At 53.4% G+C, this 24621-nt stretch overlaps 2 protein-coding genes across 4 annotated transcripts; both read right to left on the bottom strand.

Moving 5' to 3' along the window:
* Positions 1-619: 619 nt before the first annotated feature.
* On the bottom strand, positions 620-15751 carry CCAR2 (cell cycle and apoptosis regulator 2). 2 transcript variants are annotated; one of them, XM_065878438.1, is made up of 21 exons: positions 15660-15751; positions 14692-14787; positions 14331-14422; positions 13796-13887; positions 13477-13591; positions 13205-13334; positions 12923-13019; positions 8266-8385; positions 6350-6572; positions 6150-6263; positions 5675-5838; positions 5046-5217; positions 4720-4950; positions 4400-4618; positions 3615-3759; positions 3411-3490; positions 2591-2737; positions 2304-2415; positions 2025-2213; positions 1676-1881; positions 620-1445 (listed from the first exon to the last, which is right to left on the bottom strand). In XM_065878438.1, the coding sequence occupies exons 2-21, from the start codon at positions 14747-14749 to the stop codon at positions 1401-1403; spliced, it is 2751 nt and encodes a 916-aa protein (XP_065734510.1). In that variant the 5' UTR covers positions 14750-14787; positions 15660-15751; the 3' UTR covers positions 620-1400. The 2 variants fall into 2 exon arrangements, with proteins under 2 accessions (XP_065734510.1, XP_065734509.1); XM_065878437.1 differs by lacking the exon at positions 15660-15751 and adding an exon at positions 15090-15484 and having other exon boundaries at positions 3411-3493.
* Positions 15752-17436: 1685 nt separating this feature from the next.
* Positions 17437-20976, bottom strand: C6H8orf58 (chromosome 6 C8orf58 homolog). Of its 2 annotated transcripts, none has more exons than XM_065879618.1 (7): positions 20928-20976; positions 19288-19793; positions 18859-18999; positions 18603-18711; positions 18362-18474; positions 18056-18138; positions 17437-17524 (listed from the first exon to the last, which is right to left on the bottom strand). In XM_065879618.1, exons 1-7 carry the CDS (start codon positions 20974-20976, stop codon positions 17437-17439), a joined length of 1089 nt encoding a protein of 362 aa, XP_065735690.1. The 2 variants fall into 2 exon arrangements, with proteins under 2 accessions (XP_065735690.1, XP_065735689.1); XM_065879617.1 differs by having other exon boundaries at positions 18056-18162.
* Between the last annotated feature and the right edge of the window lie 3645 nt (positions 20977-24621).

Below are 24621 nucleotides of genomic sequence, written 5' to 3' on the forward strand. Positions count from 1 at the left end.
CCTCCAAAAGGGCCACCCTGGGGAGTCACCCACCCTTGCTGCCTTTTCACCTCAGACTCGCCTGTTCTGGGAGAGGCCTCGACACTGCCCTGGGCAATGTGAAAGCCACGGTCTCCCAGCTGCAACAGGCCCCTCACCCCAGCCTCTCGGCAAGACAGCGGCCGGCTCTGCCCACTTCTAGACTTTGGGTCAACTGCAGGGCAGAGCCCCAAGTCTTGCAGCTTCCCTAGGAAGCTGGGACTCGACGCGTGTCAACAGCCTACCCCACAAAATGTCACAGACCGAGTCACAGGCCTCAGAGCAACAACAGTGGGTTTATGTCTCACCTCATTATTTGGGATTTTATTTTTCCAAGTAAAAAGTTTTCAATAAAATGTCCGTATATCGTTGTGCCGTAACTAAAAAGAGAGGAGGGGAGGAGCCACCCCAAGTCCTTCCCAGACCCCGCGGCAGCCCCGCTCTCCTGGGCAGCAGAGCCCAGAGCTGCACGCCGCCCCCCCCACCCTCCGGAGGTGACACCTGCATCGAGCAGAGGCTGCGCTGAGGGTTGGGAGGAGGGCGGAGCACAGGCAGACCTAGAAGAGGAGCGAGGGGAGAGTTACGGAGGACACTTAGCTTGTTTTGACTTTGGTTTATTTAAAAAACAAAAAGCCAAAAAAAAACCAAAACAGAACACTTTATATACAAAGTCAAACTGAAACCACGGATTATGGAAAGAGGCGAGACTTATGGGGAACAGGGAAAAGGCTGGGCCAGAGCCAATACCACATTCTGAACATGGGGAGCCAGGGAAAAGAGGTGCTGGTTTCTTCTGGCAAGTCTGGGGTGGCTGGAACAGTGTTCACTGCCAAACACTGCCCAACGCTAAACGCTCGCTAGCACTGACTGACTCTGTTCCTGCGATGGCCATGGGAGACCCTTCCCCCCAGAACCTGCTCCTGAAACCTGGCAGGATTTGTGCCATCCGGAGGAAGGGGCTCTTACCCCCAGCCAGCTTCCGCGTCTGTTTCTTCGGTTTATTGGCATCAGACCTTACAACAGACTCAAAAAGCCTTTTCCTCCCGTCTTATTCTAAACTGGAAGAGGACAGGAGAAAGCACAAGACGAAAGGGCCCCAGGAGGAATCCCAAGGTAGAGGGCAAAATGACATTCGAGGGGTGCAGAAGATGTTGGATTTAGTTGCAAGTGGAACCGGCTTCCTCACTCATCCGTCCCACACGGCACAGACAGACCCCACCCTGACGGCCTGAGCTCCTCTACAGAGGCCGAGCACAGGGGTCAGCCACCCCTGCCTATGGCTCCCAGGTCCTGCTCCAGCTTCTTTCTAGAACCAAAAGGGCTCTAACTTCAGCAGGCTCCATCGCTGACCTCACAGGATGGCAGCTCCTGCACCAGGCCCCTCAGTTGCTAGGTGCTGGCTCCTCCTTCTCTACCCAGCTGTCTGCCTGTTTGAAACAGATGTCACGAGAATCGGACTCACTCAGAGGAAGGGCCGAGATCCGAGGACTACTGAGCACTTCCTCCTGGGAGAGTCCAGGGTGCCAGCTGCTGACTGATCGATTCCATAAGAAACTGGCGCATGGAGGCGGAAGCAAGGCAAACCTGGGCCCGGCCCCGTGCCGGCTGCCCTGACCCAGCCTCCCCGCCCGGCGGCCGGCTCTCCCAGGAGGCTCACCTTTTCAACCATCCGCTGCACCTCAAGCTGCAGGGGGGTCAGGCGCCTTCGGAACTCCTGTAGCAGCCGCTGAAGCTGGTGCTTCTGTCGCTCCGCCGTCCGGGCCGTCTCCTCAGCCTCAGCCAGCCGGGTTCTCAGCTCCTGCATCTCTGCGGCCAGCGTCTTATTCGTCACTTCAGTGGCTGAGAAGCGGTTATGGCTCTCCTCTGGCGGGGGAAGACAGGAAAGACTGCCAAGCTAAGGAGGGGAGTGTAGGGCCAGAGGCCTGGAGGCTGAGGGGCGGGCCTCCCGCTCGGCTCCTTGCGTCTGCGCCCGGCCGCAACAGGTCCCCGCGCCAGCAGCCACTCACCCAGCTTCAGCTCCAGTGTGTGAATCTTGTTCTCCAGGTAGAGCCGCCCGCTGTCCTGCTGCTCCGCACGCTGCAGCAGGTTCCCCACGTTGATGAGGCTGCCGTTGTGGGACACCAGGCCCTTGTGCTCCACAGGGGCAGCGCCCGGCTTGGCACTCTTCCCAGGAGGAGGTAGCAGGTCCAGGTTTCCTAGAAGGGCCGTGAAAAGACTCAGGGACGGTCCCGGGACAAAGCAGCCTGCTCCGCTGTCCCCAGAAGGCCGCAGAGCACAGTACGCACCGAAGAGCACCTCCTCAGGGAGCCCCCCATCCGGGCCCTCCGGGCGGCTGTACTGAAGGCTCCGATACTGGCAGATGTTCTGGGCCACCACCCTGCTGACCAGCTGTTTGGCCTGTAGGAAGCACACACCCAAGATGCCCACGGATGAGAAGGTGCAAGTCCCCCCACAATGGCGTGCAAGAACCTAGAACCACAGCATCCCGAGCCTCGGGCGAGGCATCTCAGAGAGGCCTAGGGCGGGGCGTGAGAAGGGCGGGGCGTGAGAAGGGCGGGGCGTGAGAAGGCACCTGCTCTGCGCTGAGCCGGAGCCCAAGGGTAAGCAGGATCCTCTCCAAGTCTCGCCGATGCAAGTAGCCACACCAGTTGGCATCAAAGAAGACAAAAGCAAGAAGACAGTCCAGAGGGAGCACAGGAGAGGGGTCCAGCTCCTTGGGCTAAAAGAGAAACAAGGATGAACAGGATTTACAAACAGGTCCCTTGATGCTCAATCACCCAGGACGAAGCCCTTATAAAATCAAGCCGCCTGATATTTAAAATGGATAACCAACAAGGACCTACTGTAGAGCACAGGGAACTCTGCTCAGTGTTACGCGGCAGCCTGGATGGGAGGGGAGTTTGGGGGAGAATGGATACATGTACATGTATAGCTGAGTTTCTTTGCTGTGCACCTGAAACTACCACAACATTGTTAATTGGCTATACTCCAACATAAAAAGCAGAGTTTAAAAAAAAACAAAAAAAATCAAGCAGCTTGGCTGACACACTCAACACCCTTCCAGTTAGAGACCGGACCCTGGGCCAGGCAAGTCCCTTGGCCTGTAACCAAAGGCCTCTGGGGCATTTTCGCCCCAGCGGCTGTCACACACAGAGGAATCTTGGGTGCTCCCAGGTCAGACAGCTCGCTCAGATCCGCCCTGATGGAGATACCGAAGTGCTCTCCTGGATCCTACGAGCATGCCATCCCATAAGCCAAGAACCACCTTTCGTCTTTCGTCTATCAGAAGATGCCAGAGGTCATTTAGGAAAAGCACCCCTTTCCCAGGAGTGAGTCAGAGGCCTTGCTAAGCTTCCCTGTCACTGAGACCCAGAGAGGCACAGAGGTCTCACCATGTCCTGAAGGGATGAGAACTCCATCTCTGACTGATTCGAGGCAACCGACCGGACCTCGGAATCCTCCAGCTTGGCTCCTGCTACAGAAAGCCAGAGATGAACTTGGAGCTGGGAGCACACAGGCCCGGACTGGCTCCACACACAGCCAGGACGGGAGCCACAGAGCCAGGAAGCCGCCACCCGGGCAGGCGCCAGACATACCGAACTCCTCCTCCCCATCGTCCCTCAGCAGCAGCAGTTCGGGGTCCAGGGCCATCTCGCAGAGGTCCTCGGACACCTCGCCCCGGGGTTTCTCTTCTTCCTCTCCCCCAGAAGATGGGGGTTTGGGCAAAAGCCCGTCTTCCTTCTAGGAGAAGCAGACCAAGATGATGAGAGGAACTGCCCCTGTGACTACCAACAATAACAATGGTTAACATCTGTGCGTCAGCCGCGTTCAGGCACCGCGCCGAAGGCGCATACGCGACGTCTCATTTAACACACTTCGTTACATGGGGGTCACAGAGCAGACCAGGGCGAGTTCCAGATACCTGGGATTCTCCTCAAGAGTCAATCTCAGTCCCGTGAGAAATTTGTTTACTTGACAGTATTTAGGCAAGAAGAAGACCCATGTGCTTTAGAAACGTTTAAGAAAATGCAGTGTTCTAGTTAACCGTCAGGTAATCGAAACACCTGTACCCATCAAAGCATTCCTATTAATGGAGACTTCCATGCTGCCGTGTCAGCCACGCTTCCCTTCACTGCTCCAGGCCCACCTCCCTTCTCCCAGGTACACCAACCACCTCCGGGCTGTGTGGCCACGTGGGAGAGTCAGGCGCCCCGCACCCGAGTCACACCAGGGTCACAGAGCGCGTGTGCGCAGTGAGCGAGGGGTGATGAGAGGAGAGCCCTAAAGCACTCGGAGCAGCGCTGGTGCCACGCAGCCCCAGTTGTGTTCAGCATTACCATGTGCAGCCCCAGTGCCCGTGCACAGGGGCAGAGGTACTCACCGGCGGGGCATCTGACTCGGCAGCTGTGCCCTCACTCTGTACCTCATCCTTGGACTCCTTGGCCTCCTCCTTGACCGCTTCTTCCTCCTTGGCCGCCTCCTCCTTCTCAGGTTCAGGTGCGGCCACGACCTTTTCGGGAAGGCTCAGCAGCATCTTATAAATCCTATAGCCAAAATCCCTCTGCAGCATCTCCAGAAACAGCTCAGCCAACACCATCACCTGGTGGAAGAGGCACGGGTCACGAGCATCAAAACACGGGGTGTTCCAAACCCCACCATCCTATACGCCCTGCCCCACAGGCCCCAGACTCCTACACCTACCTCAAAAGAGATCCTTTCTTTTGGCCTCCGGTCCTCCACGATACTATGGATGGACAGGTTTACACAGCTGGGGCGTGCCATGACAGCGGGTTCTAGAGGGGGTGGAGGGGCCTCTGGGAGATCGGTGTCCATTTCCTGCTGTGCAGTGACCTCCGGATTCTCTGCATTCTGTTTAGAGGTGTCTGCTGCCTGCTCTGATGCATCAGCTGCCTGTTCTGTAGGCTCTGTTTCCTGTGACAAAAAGTCAAGAGCTATGACCACCTGGGTCCAGGGGTTAGGGCCCAGGGCCCCTACTTTCCCCACGTGTTCGTAAGGCTCAGCCTCACCACTGGCACCTCCTGAGGCGGGGGAGCTGCCTCTGCAGCTTTCTGCTGGCACAGGGCCTCCCACTCTTCCAAAGTAGGCATGATGGTCCAGATGTCCGGCAGGTACACCACCACGGTCTGGAGCCGCCTCGGGGGTCCCAGCTGCAGGTACTGGAACTCAGCAAAGCGCCACCTGCTCACAGCAGAAGGAAAGATGCAGAACTGACCCATGACGTTCGTGAGGGCTTCAGTTTCCGATCAGCACTTAATGAGCACATACTGTGTGCCAAATTCTGACAGCGCAGAAATAAAAGATATAGACCAAGTCCTCAAGAAATGGTTAGTCAGTGGGGAGAGACAAGTAAGCGGACAGTTACTATCCGAGGTGCCATGGCAACAAGAAGGAGCACGGAATGTGGCTGTGGGGCCACATCTGACGAGCCTTGGAGGGTCAGCTGGCCTTCGACACACTTACACACCCCTCACCGCGCTCACGACCACTGCGAGGGCTGGAGGGAAGCGGGTGATGAGCAGGGACTAGGGAACAGACGGGAACTAACAGGTCAGAAAGGCCCAGCAGAAGCCTGGCTCCCTGCCGGGTCTCGCCACTCACTGGGCAGCCACAGACAACAGCTCGGGCAGCCACTCACCACTTGGTGCAGGCACTCAAGTCGATGCCGGTCTGGGCTTGCGCACAGCGGATGGCAGTGCGGACGAGCACCTGCGGGTCGCCCTTGGGGTCGAGGCCATCCAGAGAAGGAGACCACTCGCCCCCCACCAACACTACCTCCTCTTCTTTCTGGCCCAGCAAAAACTGCAAAAAGAGACCAGGGGTAAGAAACGAAAAACCAATCATGTGGGTCTCCCACAGGGAGGCAACCTGCCACCAGTGGGGAACAAAGGGTCCGCCACACTGGGGGCGGGAGGGGTATCTCTACCCATGAATGTGAACCCCACACAATTCTGGTAAGAAAGAACATCTCTCAGCCATGCTGTCCTCCTGGTAAAACGACTGGTATCTCAGCCCCGAAACCCCGTTTCTATGAGTTCCCGAGCAGGAGCGGAGCTGACAGGAACTGAACACCGTCAATGAGTGAGTCTTGCCTCCTGGGCTCCAGCTCTTACTTTAATTTGCTTCAGAGGATGTTCTGGCGTCTCCCTTGGCTCGGTCATGTCATCCACGAAGAGCATGCAACAACGATACAACTCCTCCAACCCCGGGGAAGAGAGCAGCAGTACCTGGTAGGGACAGCATAAAGGAGACACCCGAGAGCTTTCTCAGCCTGCAACAACGGGATAAAGAGGCAGGACCCCAGCCAACTCACCTTGGAACTGTAAGCAGGGTCACTGTCTATGGACGTGGGCTCAGCACCAGCGTCTGGAGCTGGCTCCTTCTCAGAAGATGCCTGGATGCGGCTTGGATGATGGAGGGAAAAGGGCTGGCTCAGAGGGAAGGCCGACAGCCAGCTCAGGTGCACAGCCAGAAAATCTGCGGGAACCAGCAGGGTGCGGTAGCGGCGCTGGAGTTCTAAGAAGTCACAGGTGGAGCTATGGGAAGAAAGCAAGGGAGTCCAGATGGAGCCAAGACTAAATTATTTTTTAAAATGGAACCATAAAAGACTTGAAAGAAAAAGGGAGCAGATTATTTTATAATCTGAGAAAAGAGCTTTCTAAGTAAGACACTTCTGAAAAAATAAAAATGGATCAGACTTGACCACTAAAATGTCACAACCTCTAGTGGCAAAATAAAGTCAACCTGGGGAAGGAAAACAAAAAAAGACATCTGCAATATGTGACAGAGAAAGGGTCACTGTCTTAATATAAAAGGAACCCACAAGTCACTAAGAAAGTTCACAAGTCTAAGAGAAAACTGGAAAAACGGACAGCAACAGATAACTTAGAAAAAGAAATGAGACTTACGAGCTCATGAAAACATGCTCAATCTCACTCATAATTAAATTCAAATCAGGGTATCACTTTTCACCTATCAGACTGACAAAGATCACAAAGCTGGATAACACAGTGTTGGCAAAGGCTGGGGGTGCAAGAACCTCACACCTCGTGTGAGAACGTAAACCGATACCGCCTCTGTGAGCGGCCTGGCAATACCTGTCAAGGCTGACAGACCTGTGAGCCAGCTACTCCATTTCTAGGAATTGAGCACAACAAAATGCTTGCACCTGTCCACGCAGATGTCTAGAGAAGGATGTTTATTATTACAACAATGTTTAGGATAATTGAAGACTAAACATGGAGAACTGGTTAAATAAATTCTGGTCCATTCATTTAGTAGAATGCTGTGCAGTTGCTACGAAGAATGAGATCAGTCTCATCAACTTTAACGTAGAATAAACTCCAAGACAAGTGGAAAAGCAAAGTACTGAACGGTACGTACAATAGGTTTCCAGCTGTGTTTTAGGAAAAAACCACAGCTGTGTGTGTGTGTGGCTAACTGTTAGCAGTCATGTTCTGACCACATGAGGAGGCTCTATATTCACCCCTCCAGTGGTGATGATGTGGGGACCAGTATCTCATCAGATTAACCTTGGGAGGCAGGTGGGTCAGCATGGAGAAAAACAAGCCCTGCCTGGGCCTGGAGAGAGGAAGCGGTGACAGGGGAAGAGCAGTGGCAGCCCTCCTTCCCTGCCATCTTGAGGAGGTGGTGCCAGGAGGCTGCCCTCACCTCAGCTCGGACTTAGGTGGACTTGGCTCTGGGGCCTTATCTCTAATACAGCAGCTGGAGCCCTGCATCTCCCCTGCTAGACGGAATCTGGAATTGCTCATCCACCTCTCAGTCAGTGAGTTTCTACGTGTGCGGAGTAAGCTTGTGGGCCAGTGTCCTCATACATGCTGTAGCACTTAAAAAATAATTCAGAGCTTCCCTGGGAAACCAGTCCCACGGTTCCTATGACCCACAGTTTCTACCTGACTTACAACTGGTATTGGGCACCTGGATTTTGATTGATAAGCCTTAATTATAGCCTGGCATAACAATTTCTGGTGATCAAATCATAAAGTTCTATCAAGGGCACCCATGTCAGTGGTGCTATGCTGGTCAGAACTTGAGATTTTGAAGTAAAAAATCTGTCACATTAAAAAACAAAAGTGAAACAAAAAGGTCATGAGCGCACGCGCACACACACACACACACACTCACTCTTACTCCCAGACTATATCTCACTTACACAAGAAACTGTTACCAGCTACAAGTCTCAGCCCCCACCCCAGCCTCACCACTCACCTGTCCACAGTGTAGGGAGTGAGATGGACTCGGTAAGGAGGCAGGTCATGCCTTGGTTTCTTAGCACCCCAAGGCTCTCCACCAGCCCGCTGTTTGCGTTTCTTGGAGTCATAGTCATCGCTGGAGGTTGATCCATTACCAGAAGGAAGAGACCACACTGTTACATATAGATTCAGTACATACTGGCCTAAAAAGAACTGGAAACCATCTGAATCCCCAACTTTAAAAATAAAGAAGCCATGCTAACAGTCATATAAGAGTGTTACAAAAGACATTAAGATATTTAAATGCTTTTAATAACACACAAAACCATTCATGTTAAACAAAAAGAAAAAAAAAAAAAAAAGAATTATATGGAACACTATATATACAATAGTGCCTCAAATGTGCCCAAAAAAAGCTTTAAAAAGAAATATTAATGGTGGATACCTCTGACAGATAAAGGTGATGAATAATTTTCTTATATTTAATATAATTTTTTGAAATGAGAAGAAGAATTTAACTGATTTTTTTTTTTTTTACTAAGATATATATACATATGGCACCATGCTACGGGTTCTGTCAAGTTTCATTAAAAGAGACAGTTCTGGGGCTTCCGTGGTGGCACAGTGGCTGAGAGTCCGCCTGCCGATGCAGGGGACTGGGGACGGGGACGGACGGGTTTGTGCCCTGGTCTGGGAGGATCCCACATGCCAGGGAACGGCTGGGCCCGTGCGCCATGGCCGCTGAGCCTGTGCTCCGCAACGGGAGAGGCCACAACAGTGAAAGGCCCGCGTACCGCAAAAAAAAAAAAAAAAAAAGACAGTTCTGGTAAAAACCCTTAACACTACACATTAGAGTCATAAAAATACTGAAACCCTTTGATCCAGTAATTTCACTCTTAAAAATTTATCCCAAGGAAGTTAATTCAGAAGAAGAAAAAAGGTTATATATAGTAGAAGAAATTCAAGCTGAGTAAGAAAACCACGTGTGGCACTTCCCTGGTGGCGCCGTGGTTGAGAATCCTCCTGCCAACGCAGGGGACACGGCTTCGAGCCCTGGTCCGGGAAGATCCCACATGCCACAGAGCAACTAAGCCCGTCTGCCACAACTACTGAGCCTGCGCTCTAGAGCCCGCATGCCACAACTACTGAAGCCCCTGTGCCTAGAGCCCGTGCTCTGCAACACGAGAAGCCACCACAATGAGAAGTCCGCGCACCGCAATGAGGAGTAGCCCCCGCTCGCCACAACTAGAGAAAGCTCGCACGCAGCAACGAAGACCCAACACAGCCAAAAATCAAATAAATAAATTTATAAAAAAAAAAACCATGTGTGTATCTAGCAATCCTGAATTTTCATAGTAAATAAGTACAGTAATCATACAGCCATTAAAACAATTATGAGGGTTACAGCGCAAGACGGAACAGATGTTCGATAAGAACGTATAAAAAAATCTGAACTCAGATTTAAATTATAAAAAGTATGCATATATATAGACAAAGACTAGAAAAGAACATGGGGGGAAAAGTAGCAGAAAGTAAATTTGCTTTTCAAAATTATTTTCTAAAAGTCTTTAAGAATGGTTACCTTGGGGATGGGGGGGAAGATAAGGGTAAGAGATCAAGAGGTACCAACTACTATGTACAAAATAAGTAAGATACAAAGGTGTAACACACAGCACAGGGAACATAGCCAACATTTTATAACTTTAAATGGAGTACAACTGCTATGTTGTACACCTGGAACTAATACAATATTGTAAATTAACTATACTTTAATTTAAAAGTTTTTAAATGGTTACCTTTAAAGGGAAAGAGGGAATGATATATTTTTATAGTATTTTTAACTTTATATAATAGCATGCACTACTTTATACATTTTTGTAATAAATCACTTATTATATTATCACTATGTTACAGGGGCAATAAAAAAAATAATAGAAGAGAAAAAACCTTTAGACCATCATAAAACGCCAGACTGATAAGGGGAAAAAAACCCCATGTCTCACAAGGGAAATAAAATCAATTGTCAATTCTTCGTGCTGAGGTAATGCCAAGTTGATTATATTTACCAGAAGGTGTCTACTCTTTCCCTTTAGGCCTGCCTGGGTTGTTTCCCTAGTCATTACACCCCTGAGTAACAAACTTGATTATATTTAACACAAAGTTTTTCTTCTTTTCTCATATTTCTGCCTGGGTAATTTCCTTGCTCATAGCATCTCCCTCCAGAAGCTGCCTTCTAATCTTGCGCTTGTGGGATGTCAGCACTCCTGTGTCTCTAACAGAAGAACTGTTCCAGTTATTTTGACAACTCTCTTCGGCTCACCCATGACTGAAGTGAACTCTTCAGTAAATGCTGTCAACCTCAAGTTAAAGTGGACGTTCCACTGAATCCTGTAAACTCAGCGAGCAGTTTTCGCCCCTTATTGTGAATTGCCAGGAACAGGTCATAAGGCATGACCAGTGGAAGCCATCTCCGTAACCTCAGCCGGATACTGAGATGGTATATCCAGCTGGATAGCCCTGTCCAAAAACCGCAGTAGTTCAGCATTAGCAATCCAAAGGAGACACTGTTTCCTGCCTCCCAAAACCTGAAGTTCAAAATAAAACCTGGTTTCCAGTCAAACGCTAACATGGGCGACTCCATTATAAATTGTTGTTCCCCCTCAGGGTGACCTCATTCCTACTGCCCCCTTTGCAGAATGAGTCTGCAGATTCTCACTCCTGACTGATGGTAATATCTCCCTCCCAATGGTCATGTCTCCTTTCTCGAGAAGCCATGACACTGAAGCATTACGGCCAAAGTAACAGAACATAGGTCTTGCACGGGGCTTGGCATGTCCAGGACAATCAAATGCAACTGGCTGTATAGAAAGGCTGAATGTGAACCTAAAGCAGGAAGTCAATAGCAGCCACTGATTTCCACCCAGGCTACGTTATCCCTGAGGGCACCTGCTGTGATTCTGAATGAAGCCTTTAATAAACTCATGGAATGTGACAGGTGGAAAGTCCTTGTAAATTTGGAAGACCAAGAAGATGGGTGTATGCAAGACGTATACCAGTAACTTGAGAATGAAAGAGTGTTTCAAGCAGAGACACAGTGGAAAACAATCCTACACAATCAAAGCCTTCCCGCCTCCTTAGTGTTCACGTGACCTATCCCGAGGGAACAAACAGTGGCTTCAGCACAGAGACTAGCTAAATCACTTTGCCTAAACTTTTTCTCTGAGGAACTCCGTGCTCCTTTTACATGTTCTCAGTGGACTGCATTCTCAGCCCTTACCATGTAATAATCTACTGGCCTCTGGGATAGGGGGCTGTTTCCTTCTCGGAACAGTTCTTATTTCAGAAGAGAACCAGAACATGAGAACACCTTCTAGAGTGATGGAAATGTCCTATATCTTAATAGGGGTGAGAGTTACACAGGATTTTCCATTCGTCAAAACTGTCCATCTAAGATTTGTGCACATCAACCTAAATAAATTCTACCTTAAAAAAAAAATCAAGTACGAGGCAGGGAGTAGATGAAAAAGAATGGCAGACACTGATACTCGTTTAAGCTGGGTGACGGGTATGTGAAGGTTCATCATCCTTTTTTACTTACTATGCTTATACTTGAAATTTTTCATAATAAAATTTAAAATGAAGACGGACAGAACTAGAACAAGTCTAAAAAGCAAACTAGTCTAGAGCGTAAGCCCTAGGGAAATAAACAAAAGCTTTTAGGGAGAGAGTAAGGCAGGATAAGGAACACGGGAGCCAGAGAGAACAGGAAGTATGCTCCTCCTGGCAGCCCCCAACGCTCAGATGATACAGGACGGCCTGGGATGCCCCAAAGGCCCAAATCCACCACGCCTGCTCCACAAAAGGCCGTGTCTGCATATCCACGGCACAGACCTGGATTTCTGGGCAGAGTGCAACACACACAGTCTACCACACCACTGAACTGTACAGTGTATTTAAAGAAACACATTTTAAACTAAGAATTAAATTATGCACTGGAGGAAACTAAAAGACAAAACAAATGCACAAACATAAAAAAACCAGAAACAGACTCACAGGTATAGAGAACATACTGGTGGTCACTAGAGGGGAGGAAGTTGGGGGAATGGGCAAAATAGGTGAAGAGGTATTAAGACGTACAAACTTCCAGTTACAAAACAAGTCATGGGGATGTAACATACAGCACAGAGGATACACTCAATAATATAGTAATAGCTTTGTATGGTGACAGATGGTACTACCTATTGCGGTGATCACCTCGTAATATATAAAAATAGCCAATCTACTGGTATAATATTGTAGATTATGCTTCAATTTAAAAAATACACTGCAGAGTTACTTTTTTTGGACAATTACTATTTTCTTGAGAGTTTTGATTCTTGGTGTCTCAACCTTATGCACAAGAAATAAAAAGGAAAATTATACATTAAAAAATTCAATATGATACTTTGAAAAATGAATTACACCAAATCCCTACTTGCTGAACCAGCTTATGAAGTTCCGATATTTGTATATACATCTCAATGTATCAGCCTATTTCAGGGTAAAGGGACTAGGATCTAGCTGTTGAAAGAGAATGTTAGTGTCAACAGGTGAAAAAAAAAAAAAAAAGGGACATTCTCTTAGAGGCGAATAAAATAAAACACCTTTCCTTTCTTCCTTGATCATCCTCTTACCTTCGGCCCGGATCCAATCGTCCATGAGGGCCCCGAGCAGGAAATCTGTTCAGGTGGCTCAGATGAAGCGTATGGGATGTTTGGAAGAGACTCAGAGCTGCAGAAAGGAAATGGCTGGTGACTCAAAACCCCCTAAATATTTGCCCAACAATCCTGTACCTTTCTTCCAGCGCGTGAAATATCCACGTCTATTCTGAGAGCAGCAACCTAACAGTTACAAGTCCATTCATCCCAAGTACCCCATAAAGCCACACGCCCAATATCCATGCCACTGGTACTCACGCTTCTGAGGAAAGAGTGGGGGAATCCGGTGAGGCTGGAAGATCAGCTGGGGCTGAGCTCCCAGAATCCCTTGCTTCTGGCCCAGGGCTGCCACATGTAGAAGGGGAGGTGCTGGGGACTTCAGTAGGGGCTGCAAAACAGCAACCAGGAAATTCAGGGCATCCCATAGCCGACCTGCTCACTACCTTGGAAAGATGCAGCCCCAACCCCTTGACCAAAGTAAGGTTCCCTCCCACGCCTTTCCAATAAACATGCCAAGGAGAGATGAATACCTGGTTGGAGAGCGTTTGCACCTTGACAGCATTCCAGGGCACTGCCTGGCCTGGGTTGTATGCAGCCTTCACCAGCACCTTCTCACCCAGCTGGGGCAGCCGGCCCTTCACCACACTGCCAGCACACAAGCCAGGAGACCCAGTCAGGAGAGAAACCCTGGCCAAGCCACCCTGACTGTCCCTATGAGGCCCTTGCCATCAAGATTTCTCACACCTTGCATAACAACAGCAAAGCAATGGCATTATAGGGGACCCACCAGCATGGTGACAGAACTGAATCCAATAAGCATTTCCAGAAGGGGATCAGCCTCAAGCCTACCTTAGCTGAAAAAAGACCTCTTCATCCACCACCCCAAAGTAGTCATGCAAACTGGTAACAATGCCAGTGAAGACCCGCTGCTTCTCTCCACCCTGTAAGAGAAGAGTGCAGTTTGAAGGTAATAGGGAGCATTTGTCCATGCTCTGCCATTAGCATCTCATCTTCATCCACCCCGCCCCACCCTCAGCTCAATCAAGAGTACTGCACGGATTCCCATGGAATGAAGCATACATACAGAAGGAAGCATGTGTACAGTGGACACAATCAATCTACTGGGGGGAGTCATATTGATTCTTGGGTCATAAGCTTCTTCTAAGATTTCCAGTTCTTTAATTCCAAGAAGCACCCTAGAGATCTCCCTAGAGCCAGAACCTAGGACTCCCCAGTCACAGATGTCTAGTCGCCTCTGGACTGGCCAAGGACAGGAGTGTCAGGAAGGATGAACACTGTGATGTAAGAATGAAAGCATCGGGCAACCATGCATGCTGGGGTAGTCCCGAGGGCCGAAACTCACTAGATAGGATGCCCAACCTACCTGAAGGTGCCTGGCATTTTGGGACAGGTCTGTGGCCACAGGAGGAGTGAGCAAACCAGGAGGAGGACCCAAAAGAGATGTTGAAGCTGCGCCTATTGGAACACAGAAGCAATCCAGAAACTGCACCTACCATCTTAAGCACAAGTTCAGCTACAGGAAACGGTAAACCCAAAGAGCAAAGTGGATCCAAGCATGTCCCACACAGGGTTTCGCCGACAACTACTGTGGTCACGCTTTTTCCTAAGAATAATCAGCAGCAAATTGCACTCCACCAGGGAAACCCCAAAAGCCACATTTTGAAAGAGTAACTCCAAAACACACACTTCCCAGTACTAGGCCAGGTAGAGATAAAGGTGTTCACCTGAGAAGTTGCGCCCCCCTGGTAGTGGGTTGATCCGCTGGCGCTTAAACTGGGACATTGGGAATGCTGTCCTCTTTCAGGGTCTTGGGGAAAAACCTTCAATCAGAAAAGAAATAAATTAACAGCCCATAGGGAGATTTTCCATCTACCCCAAAAAAGGAACTAAGGATCTTAAGGAAAATGGAGAGATGGATACTGAGAAGGAAAGGAGGAGACGGATGGTGAGAATATGAAAAGGAGCAGGAAATGGAGAAATTACAATGTTCCAGTCAGCCCTCACAATAATCTAGTGGTGGGTGATACTGTTATGCTCTTTCAACGAAAAGGAAACTGAAGCTCGGAGGGACTGAGACTTGCCCGAGGCCACATAACCAGGTAGGTACAAAACTAGGACTCACACCCAGATCTCCCGACAACTTAGAGCTCCTCTCACTATGCCACGCCACCCTCAGATAGCTGGGGAGAGTGGAGGGTTGGAAAGAGCCCCGATGACATTCATTCATTCAATGCATCCGCCAAAGAGTTCCACGCAAGGCCCGGAAAAATGGAGGAGACTGCTGCCGGAGAGGAGATGGTGTGGGCCCTCTCCCCGGAAGCCCGGCCCGTTGTTCCCCGGACGGGCGGGTGGGAAGACAGCTCCGTGGCCCGGCCGAACGCGAATCCGGCTGCGCGCCCGCCCTCTTGCTCCCGCGCTCCCCGGCCCTCGGCTCCCGCCTCATCAGCCGCCGGCGCCGAGTCTCCCGGGGCGGGCCGCGGCCAGGCCACCGTGGGAGGACGAAGGCGCGCGGCTTCTCCTCCTCCCGCCCGCCCCCAGGGCCGAGACCGTTGCCAGGGAGACGGAACTTGCAGGCCGAAGGGGGGCTCGGCCCGTTCCGCGCCCGGTTCATCTTCGAGGCCCGGCCCTCGCAGCCCCTCGGCCAGGGGAGGGGCGAAGAGGCAGAGGGGCGGCGGAAGGCCCCGCAACCCACCTGCGGGCCAGGGCCGCGACACCGGGGGGACAAAGACACCCGGAACCACCACAGCCGCTGCTGCTGCCGCCACCGGAAGCGCCTCTCCGGAAGCGCGACCACTGGTCGGAAGCTGCCTCTCTCCCGGATATGGTCCCTCCCTCCTCTCCACTGACCTGTCCCTTCCCCCACCCCGGCCTGCCATCCCGCTCCAACTGTGGAGCGGAAGTGCGCTTTCCCCGATCGGATGCGCGTTAGGAAGCCGCGCCTCAGTGGTGTCCTCTCTTACGTGTCCCATTAGAAAAGCAGGCTTCGGAGAATTGGTTCCTGGCCCCAAGACTGCTGGAGCTGGAGCCCCAAACCTAAGGGAGCACCTACCTATGCCTCATTCTGGCAGATCCCAAGACCGCAGCAGCAAGAGAACCAGCTGACTGGAGGAAGAGGAGGAGAACCATCTGACCTCCTCCTGACTGGAGGAGGAGGATGCATGATCAGTGGCCATTTCCAGAAGACATCCCTGTGTCTGATTCAACCATCCCTAGCCCTACCCTTCCGTTGGTGGCACACCCCTCCCCACACACCTCCTGCGTACCTGCAGGAGACTAAACTTTCCCCCTTTCTCAATTAACAAAGAGCTAGGAACCTAATAGGCTATATAGTAAGATAAACCTCCACAATATTTAGGTATACATTTACAAAGAGTTCTCACAATCATTTCCTTTAGTCCTCACATCAACCCTTGGGGGATAAGGAGGTCAGGAATTAGTGTCCTAATTCTCAGCTATGAAACCTGAGAGACTTCAATGAAATGACTTGCTCAAAGCCTTGCCGCTAATCACTGGCCATTTTAGTCCCCATTAGCAATCCCAGTTCCCCCTTACCCTCTGACCTTCCCATCACCCTCCAGTCTAGCCTCCCTCCAACACCCTTTCCTATTCATTTAACATTCACCAAGCACTTTGAGACAGTTTAATCTCACTTTACCCTCAAAACAAGCTTGTGAGGTAGGTAGGACAGGCATCATTATACCATTTGGGAGATTAAGTGGGAAGCTATGGCTCAGAAAAGTTAAGGGATTTTTGTCAAGGTCTAAAAGCTAGTATGGGCCTCTGGTTTCAGCTGTGACGTGGAAAGGCTAGTAAGGAGTAAAGCAGCTGAGAATAGACCTTGAAGATTACTCTGCGGTTCCCCATGTTGTCCTTGACTCCCATCCCTGGTGCAGTCTTCAGGCAAGATTCAATGCAGAGGCAGCCAAGAGAGCACCCTTCTCTGTCCTGGGGCTGCCCGTGCAAGTATGAGGAGGAAGGGAGGACGCCAGATCAGTAACTGTCCGCTCAGGAGTGAAGGTCAAGTCCATCGTCTGCAGTTACCTCACCCTGAAGACTGACGCTTTGAGTGCATGATTCCAGAGAGATGGTTGGATCCAGCCAGTTCACAACACTGATAGCCCCCAGCGACACTCTGGGCCCCAACAGATCACCAAGCCAAACACACTCCATGGACACCAGATGAATCAGTAAGTTCACATTGCCTAGGCCCAGGGATTTCTGGCAACCAGGGAGGAGCCCGAGAGCTGCTGCACCTTGGGGCCTCTCGGGGACCCAGGGTTCCTTGGCTGCTCAGAGGAGAAAGACTCAGCCCTTGCCTCAGAGAGAAAACTGAGGGTCAACAGCTTTTCCTGGCAGTGCCCAGAAGCAGCAACAGGGCAGAGGGCGAGGAAGAAGACTTCACTGCACTCCCCCCAGCTGGGGTTACATCCCTGCACCAGGAAGTCTCAGCATACAGTAAGGTTTTTTGCTCATTGCTTCTTAACCACTAATGATGGCATAAAGGTCTTCTGGAGGGTTTGGCCTGGAGGCCTTTCAGGGAGGTCCCTTGATGCAATCCTGTGGAGAAAGAAAGGAGGCACTAGGCTAGGAGGAAGAAACAAAGGTAACGATGGTCCCAGAGTTGACCAAGCATTGTGGGAGGCCTGGGGATATTGACAGGGATAATCCCCCCGTGACCACCCTGAAGGCGCCAGAATTACTCAGTATAGACCCCTACCCCCCAACCCCCGGCATCCACTGTGGCATGCTGTGTGCCCTACCTTGCTTTCCTGGGGAAACCCAGGGAGGTGACCTAAGTTTCAGCTTTGAGGGGTGAGGGCTTGCTGGGCTTATATGAGGATTTCCCATCTTTTGGTCCTGGCTCTGCCACCGTGTGGCCTCGGGAAAATGACTTCCGTCCCCAGCCCAGTCCTCAGCCTCCTCGTCCATAAACGGGGTGCTTTAACCACTTTCTGTTTCTTCCAGCACCCTCTCCAAGACTACGTGTCTCAAATTTTGCAGGGACGAAGATAACAACTGGCAGCGCAATCTTGGCATCCTAGCTCATCAGCCTCCTCCCTCTGCCCTGGACTGGGCCACAGGACTCACCTGGGGGCAGAGCCATCAGGAGGGGCAGCGGCTTCAGCAGGTCGAGGGCTCCTCCACCGGATCCGGTTGAGCAGGACCTTGACCTTGTTCCAGTGGGAGAGATCCCGCTGAGCAGAGGGTGAGAGGGTCACCCAGGGCCCCTCCCCCAAACGTACCCCTGACCAAGCTCCCAGAGATAGCTGTCAGCACAGCCAGGACAGATCACCTGTTCCAAACAGGAATCCTCTCGTTTTCTAGCACACATCCCAACCACCCCCGACCTCCACTGCATCCTGTCACCTGCCCCCACGTACATCCCTCACCTACCCTGTGCCCCTGGGAGGATGGAAAGGTGTGAGCTGGCTCTGCCAGGGCCTCTGACAGCCTGGAAGGGCTGGCGCTGGGCACCCCTACCTTTGGGGGTGAAGCTGTGCTTGCTCCTTCGGAAAGAGAATCCAGTTACCCAAGGCCAGGAACAGGAAGGCACTCATCAAGCCCAGAGCTCAGGGGGTCTGCCTATGGGGACCTGGGCAGGCAAGATACAGACAGAGACACAACTGCGCCTCACCTGTCTCCTCTGTCTGGCTGAGCCGCTCCCACCGCCCGTGTACCTCACTGCCCGGGGCGTGAGAGGGTGGAGGTGAAGGCGCCAGGGCCGGCTCCTCCTCTTTACGATCCTGTGCACAGGAGAGATGGGCTTTCAGGGCCTGGCTAGAGGGCTGAGGCTGTTCTGAAGGGAGTCCTGGTTCCAGGGGTCCCCCCCATCCTCTGCATCCCCCACTCACCTGCCTGCCCGCTGGCCCGACTGCCCACAGCTCACTCACCCCAGGGGCCCTCTGAGTCTGCAGCTGCAGGCAGAGCTGCTGCAGCCTCGCCATCTGCTCCAGCACCAGGCACAGGTGTTCCAGGTAGCGAAGACCCTGCCCTGGGAGGCAGGCCCAGGCTTCAGGCCCCAAGCCCCCCACCTGTGGGACGTAGTGAGGTAGGGGAGAATTCTGAACTCAACCAGACTCGCACCCTAAGGGGCCAGCAGATGGGGGCAGGATGAGTGAGAAGAGGGACGCACACCCAGCTGGCCTCCCAGTGCCCAGCCAGGCAAAGTGCCGGGCAGGCCCCGGACCTGCCCACCTCCACACAGCTGGGGGCGGGGTGAGGCAAGGCATTCTCACACAACACATCCATGAGGCGTAAGGGAGAAGAAGTTGGGGGGCGGAGGCATCTCCATCCCACGCCTGAGAGTTGGCACTCACCACCTCTGCTTCTTCCAGGCCTGCCTCTAGGACACTCTCTGCCTTGGTGGCCTCCTGTCCTCCTGCTCCAAAAAGGGGCATTTCATACTCAGAGTTGCTTGGCGGCTTTGGGGAGCGGTAATGTGACAAGCTGGCAGAGGAAGTCGGGAGCTGGCGGGACCGCTCCAGCACCTGCTCCAGCTTACGGCTGGCTAGAAGCCGGCTTAGGCGGGCAGGAGGCTCCATGGCACCCAGGGCCAGGGGCTCAGCGTTCTGCATGGGCTCAGAGTTCAGAGAGTCTTGAGAAAGGCCCGGTGAGGTGGCTAGGGACCTGTCCCCAACCACCATCTCCACTCCTGAGTCCTGGGAGGCCAGTTGGAGAAGCGGCACCTGCCTCCCAGGTGCTCTCAGCCGGCCATGCCCCTTGCAGGAGTCTGCCGACCACCCCGGAGCGGCATCCGGGATCCGTCTGTAGGTGCTGGTGACTCCAGGCACTACACAACCACGTGCCAGGTCCTCGCCAGCCCCATCTGCAAGGAGAATCAGTCATCAGGCTGGGCAGGCTGCCCCAACACCCCCGGTATTCCTGGCAGCTGGAGACATTCCCTGAGGAGTGTCCTGGGCCAGAGGGGACAGGAGGAGACTGGTTGGCCACAGCCCCGCCCAGATCTCTCTCCAACCCTGGCTGGGAGATGTTAGAATGGGGTTCCCTTTACAAAAGTAATTGTTAGTGATATCTGCCTTGGAGGGGGGAGCACTTTTTCTTCCAGGGAGCCCTGTGCTCCCAGCCCCTGAGCTTGGCCTAAGACCTCTGAGCCATAACTGGGGAGTGGTAGCCTCTTCAAGTGCTCCCCATGGGGAAGTATGACTGTGCCCTAGCCTCAGGGAGAGGGGAAAGGGCGCAAAGAGGGAAGCCTGGGCCCAAACTGGCATCAGGATGCAAAAGGAAGTCCATCCTGGAATTCCTGGGGGGAGATGGGTAGTAAAAATAACAATCGCTATAACCATTTTGGACTTTTGTTCTTTTAAGTGAGAAACAGAAGGTTTTGGAGAGTTGAAAAGGAAAAACTTAAACGGAAGAAAGGGAACCAGGCGGGCAGGAGGAGAAACAGCGTGATCGCCCATTCACTGTCCTCTCCCACAGCTCTCCTGGCCTGTGCCAGGCTCTCCTGCGATCTGGGTGCCCCGACTGTAAGGATGCAGAAACGGAGGCTGGAGACGATGGAGGGCCGCCTTCGTCTCCCTGCCCGCCACGCGGGAGAGCTGGAACGGGATGCCAAACCAGGCCCCTCTGGGCAAGGAAGTCGACCAGGAAGTCCACCCCTGCGCGGCTCCTTTGGAAAGGGGTCCGCCGCCGCGGAGAGAGCTTTTCGCAACTGCGGGCTGGAGCAGGGGCCGGTCAGAGGAGGATTCAGACCGGGAATTAGAGGGAAGTGGACTCGGAGGAAAGGGGATGGAGGTGGCGGTCGGTTTAACGCCAGAAGCCAGAGGGTCTCCAACGGGCAAGGCGCGATCCCCCGGCCCTTCCTAAGGGAAGCGGCGAGGAGGGCGCAGCGAGGTCGGGCGGGCTGTGCCCGGTGGGGCGGGGAGCGCAGACAGGGGCCCGGGCACGGGAGTCGGCTCCAGGCCAAAGGTCCCGGCCGGCCCCGGGGTGGGCGACTCACCCCGGCCGCCCAGCGGCTCCACGGCGAAGACGCGCCGCCGGCCCAGCATGGCCCCAATCCCGGCCCCGACACGGCGCCCCGGCCGTGGCCGCTGCAGCCGGACGGAGCGATCCCGGCCGGCGTCCCCGCGCCGCTGTCGGGTGCGCGTCCGGACCTGGCTGGGCGAGGCCCCCGGACACTCCCAGCGGGGATGGGGGAGGGACGGCGGGAGGGGTGCGCAGGTGTGCGGGCGCTCGGAGAGGGGCCGCGGGGGCGGGGCCTGGCCCCACCCCCCCGCCCCCAGTGCCGGCGGGGCGCGGGCCCCGATCTGCCGTTCTTCGGGCCCCGGGCGGCCCCGCACTGCCGACCCCGGACGTGGAGCAGGGAGCCCTGCCCGGAGACGCCGTCTGGTTCGTGGCGCGGGGTCACCCCGCCCTCGGTTTCCAAGCGGGGTCTGTCTTCCTGCCGCCGAAATGAACCCGGGCGGGGATGAGGGGCGGCGGCGACCGGACGCGAGCGCGGAAGGAAATGGAGCCGCACGTGCAGGCGGAGGGAAGAGAGAGGACCTGGACACCGGCGTACCCGCGCTCCCGGCTGTGTGCCTTGGGGCAAGTCACTCAGCCACTCAGAAACCTGGCGTGATCAAAGGGGGAAGTGACTCCCGACACAGGAAGATCCTTTCCAACAACTGCAGAGCGCCTTGGGTTCTGGGCTAGATCTGAACCCCCTCCTCGTCCCACATCTCTTCCTCACCCGGGTACCCTAAAGCTGGGGGCTGGCGCGGGGGGAGGGGGCTTCAGGATCCGGGGAAGTGAAACAGCGGGGACAGGAGGGCAAGCCTGAGGTGCTGGAAGTGTAAATGCTCTCCGGTCTCCGCCCCCGAACTCTTTGGGTCCGTGGGATTCCACCCCCCAACCACCCTGACAGGGGGCCGGCAGCCCAGGCAGACACTGACAGTGAGACAGCCTGGTGACCAGATGGGATGGTGGCCTCTAAGGAAACCTCAGCCTCCTGAGGAAGGCGACCACCAGGCTGGAAAACTCCCAGTAGGACCTAAATTCCCTGGAGGGAGATAAGGGAGCTGGCGGACGTGCAAACTTGCACCTGAGCCTCTGGGGGAGGGGCCGGAGCTGGAAGTGGTTATTGACTGGGAGGGAGAAGACAGTCTGCCCACCTCCAACTCCCGCCTTCCCTTCTGCCAGCACCCTACGCAGGAGCCGTCAGCAATCAGAGTCACGAACTACAGCATTCTAACTTCTGGGAAACAGGCCTACAGCTAAGCCCGGGGAAGAATGAGAGCCACTCTTAACACCTTGATTTTTCAGGCCAACCTCTTCCCTGCTAGCTGCGGGTTCTCTGGGTTGCCGCCTCCCAACCCTATCCTCCTGGAAAGCACTGCCCCCCCCCCCGCCCCCCGCCTTCCTCTTTCCCAGGTACAGAGAGGGAAACCTGGGCCTGGGGGAACTGCTTTACCCAAGTCCAACAGCCCGTGAAGATCCCACGCCAGGCCTCCCTGGGGAGGAGAGGAGGAGGGCTGGCCATCAGGTGGCTTCCTCCCTCCAAAGTCAGAGGATGGGGAGGTAAAGTGAGGGACCCTTTGCCAGATCTTGTCCTGAATTTGGAGAATGTAGGGCCAGATTCCAAGCAGTCTCCGTGGTGACTCTGGGGCAGGAATGCATCTGGAGCAGGAAGCCCAGCCAGCAGGAATGCAGTGTCTCAGCACGAGGCTCTGTGTGGGCTCAAACCACACACAGAACACACACACACACACACACACACACACACACACACACACACACACACACACACGGCACACTCCCCTCCAGGCCATTCTCCCCTCTCCATGCAGCTGGGATCCCTCGCAGTTGAGGGCCAACATGTTGCCTTCACATCCGCCTTCTGCTGCCCTGACTGTGGCAGGCCCAGGCCAGGAGCTGGGCCAGGCCTTCACTGCCCGGAGGGCTGTTTCTCCTTCACCCCATCTTCTACCAGAGGAGAATCATCTCCCTCTGAGTGATGCTTCAAGGAATGGGAGGGGCAGCACAGCCACCCGCTCGCTGCCCAGCTGAGGGGTGAGCAGCTACCGTGAGTTCCTGAGACACATGGTAGCCCAGCAGAGTCATCCTTCAGGCTGAGGCCAGGGATGCTCGATGCCTCCCAGCCTCCATGGGGAAATCCCAGCTTCAGGAAGCATGTTTCCTGCCAGCTCAGCGCTGAGCTAGGCCCTGTGCGAGAAAGGGCAAAGCCAAGAGCCTAGGGCAGCTCCTGCCAGATTAGAGATGGCTGGAAGCTGTGGTGACCTCCCTTATGGCCTGGAAGGGAAGGGCAAGCGCACCCCAGGGCAAACCAGAAACCCAGGAGTCAGGCTCCTGGCTCATCCTTTGCACCCTCCCCTTACTGCTAGGAGCTCTTAGACACAGCGACTTAGCCTCCCTGTCGTTGCTTTCTTCATCTACACAACAAGCATGACAACAGTACCTACTTCAGAATGGTGAGGACTGGAGTTTAAAGCACTTTAGAATTATCTATTGGTGTCACTTTGGGAAAGTCGTTTTCTCATCTCTAATAGAAGCCTGTATCAGACACTCTCTCAGGTCGCTTCTAGCTCGAATCTGTCATCATTTCTGAAGTTATTCCCCAAAATGAAGAAAAAGTAAAAAGGGCACAGCACTGGACAAATAACGGCCGCATGTTTGGGCGGTGCCCCCTCCCCACCCCAGCACGTCTGGGTCAAAGGGGGTGGGTGTACACAGCTGGGCAGAGGCCAAAGGCCTCCCCCAACCTTCTCTGCTGACAAATGAGATGGACTAATAACTCCATCTTCCGAAGAAGTTCACCCCCAAGCTTGGGCTAGTTGTGTGGCTGCAGAGAGCTCTGATGCTGAAACCCTCTGGCCCCGGGGAGGAGAGCTGGCTGACACAGAGAGGTGGATTTTAGCTTGAACCCCCGTCCACTCTTCGAAAGGCATTCAACAACTCACTGGCCTACCCATTTCCCATAGGCCTCCACTCCCCCTTGGTCCTCCATTCCTTAGAGCACTGCTAGCCCAGCATGGTTTGTTACAGGCGAAGATATGACCATATTAAGATTCTAACACACCCTTTTCCAACCTGTCACTTACCTGCTGAAAATTTTTCAGTGTCCCCAGAGCCGCAAGGAGAAATTCAAACCATATCTTGCAACATTCAAGGCTCCCATCTTCCTTTCCAATCTTATCTCAGTGTCGCTTTCAGCCGCTGCCCTAAACTGATATGCCACTGGCACTCAGCCCCTCACTCTGCATTTCTCTCCTCCGTCTGTCTGTGTCCTTTCTTCCTCTCACACCCACGGCCCCTGCTCTGAACTCTCAGGGCGCTCCTGTCTGTTCCACACGAGTTCTTTACACTCACTACCATGTAACATTATTTCATTCATGCCATCTCAGTCGCTGCCACTTGACTATTATCTTTAGCAAAGCCAGAAAAGTGCTCTATCTCTGTACTCCCACTGCGCCAGGACCTGAGAATTTACAGAGTGAATCCCCTTTTCTGAGCATTCTCCCCGCCAAGGGCTACACCTGACACTAGGTGGCGCCAAGGAGCCCATCCCACTTGGGACCAGACAGCTCTGGCCTGACAACTCCTGAGCCGCAGACAGCCTTGATCTTTCCTATGAAAATAAAGACAGCCATCCAGGCAAAAGGTGAGACAATTATAGCAAGGTGTAAATTACATCA

Source organism: Phocoena phocoena, chromosome 6, assembly GCF_963924675.1.
Source record: "Phocoena phocoena chromosome 6, mPhoPho1.1, whole genome shotgun sequence".
Taxonomy (NCBI): domain Eukaryota; kingdom Metazoa; phylum Chordata; class Mammalia; order Artiodactyla; family Phocoenidae; genus Phocoena; species Phocoena phocoena.

Excerpts from the sequence above, each read along its gene's own strand:
- C6H8orf58 (XM_065879617.1), bottom strand. The coding sequence starts at position 20,976 with ATGCTGGGCCGGCGGCGCGTCTTCGCCGTGGAGCCGCTGGGCGGCCGG. Across the intron at positions 19,794-20,927 it reads GGAGCCGCTGGGCGGCCGGG|ATGGGGCTGGCGAGGACCTG; the intron begins GTGAGTCGCCCA and ends TTCTCCTTGCAG. Across the intron at positions 18,475-18,602 it reads CAGCCAGACAGAGGAGACAG|GAGCAAGCACAGCTTCACCC; the intron begins GTGAGGCGCAGT and ends CTCTTTCCGAAG.
- CCAR2 (XM_065878437.1), bottom strand. The coding sequence starts at position 14,749 with ATGTCCCAGTTTAAGCGCCAGCGGATCAACCCACTACCAGGGGGGCGC. Across the intron at positions 13,592-13,795 it reads GAGGTCTTTTTTCAGCTAAG|TGTGGTGAAGGGCCGGCTGC; the intron begins GTAGGCTTGAGG and ends GTGTGCTGGCAG. Across the intron at positions 2,738-3,410 it reads TCTCATCCCTTCAGGACATG|CCCAAGGAGCTGGACCCCTC; the intron begins GTGAGACCTCTG and ends TTTCTCTTTTAG.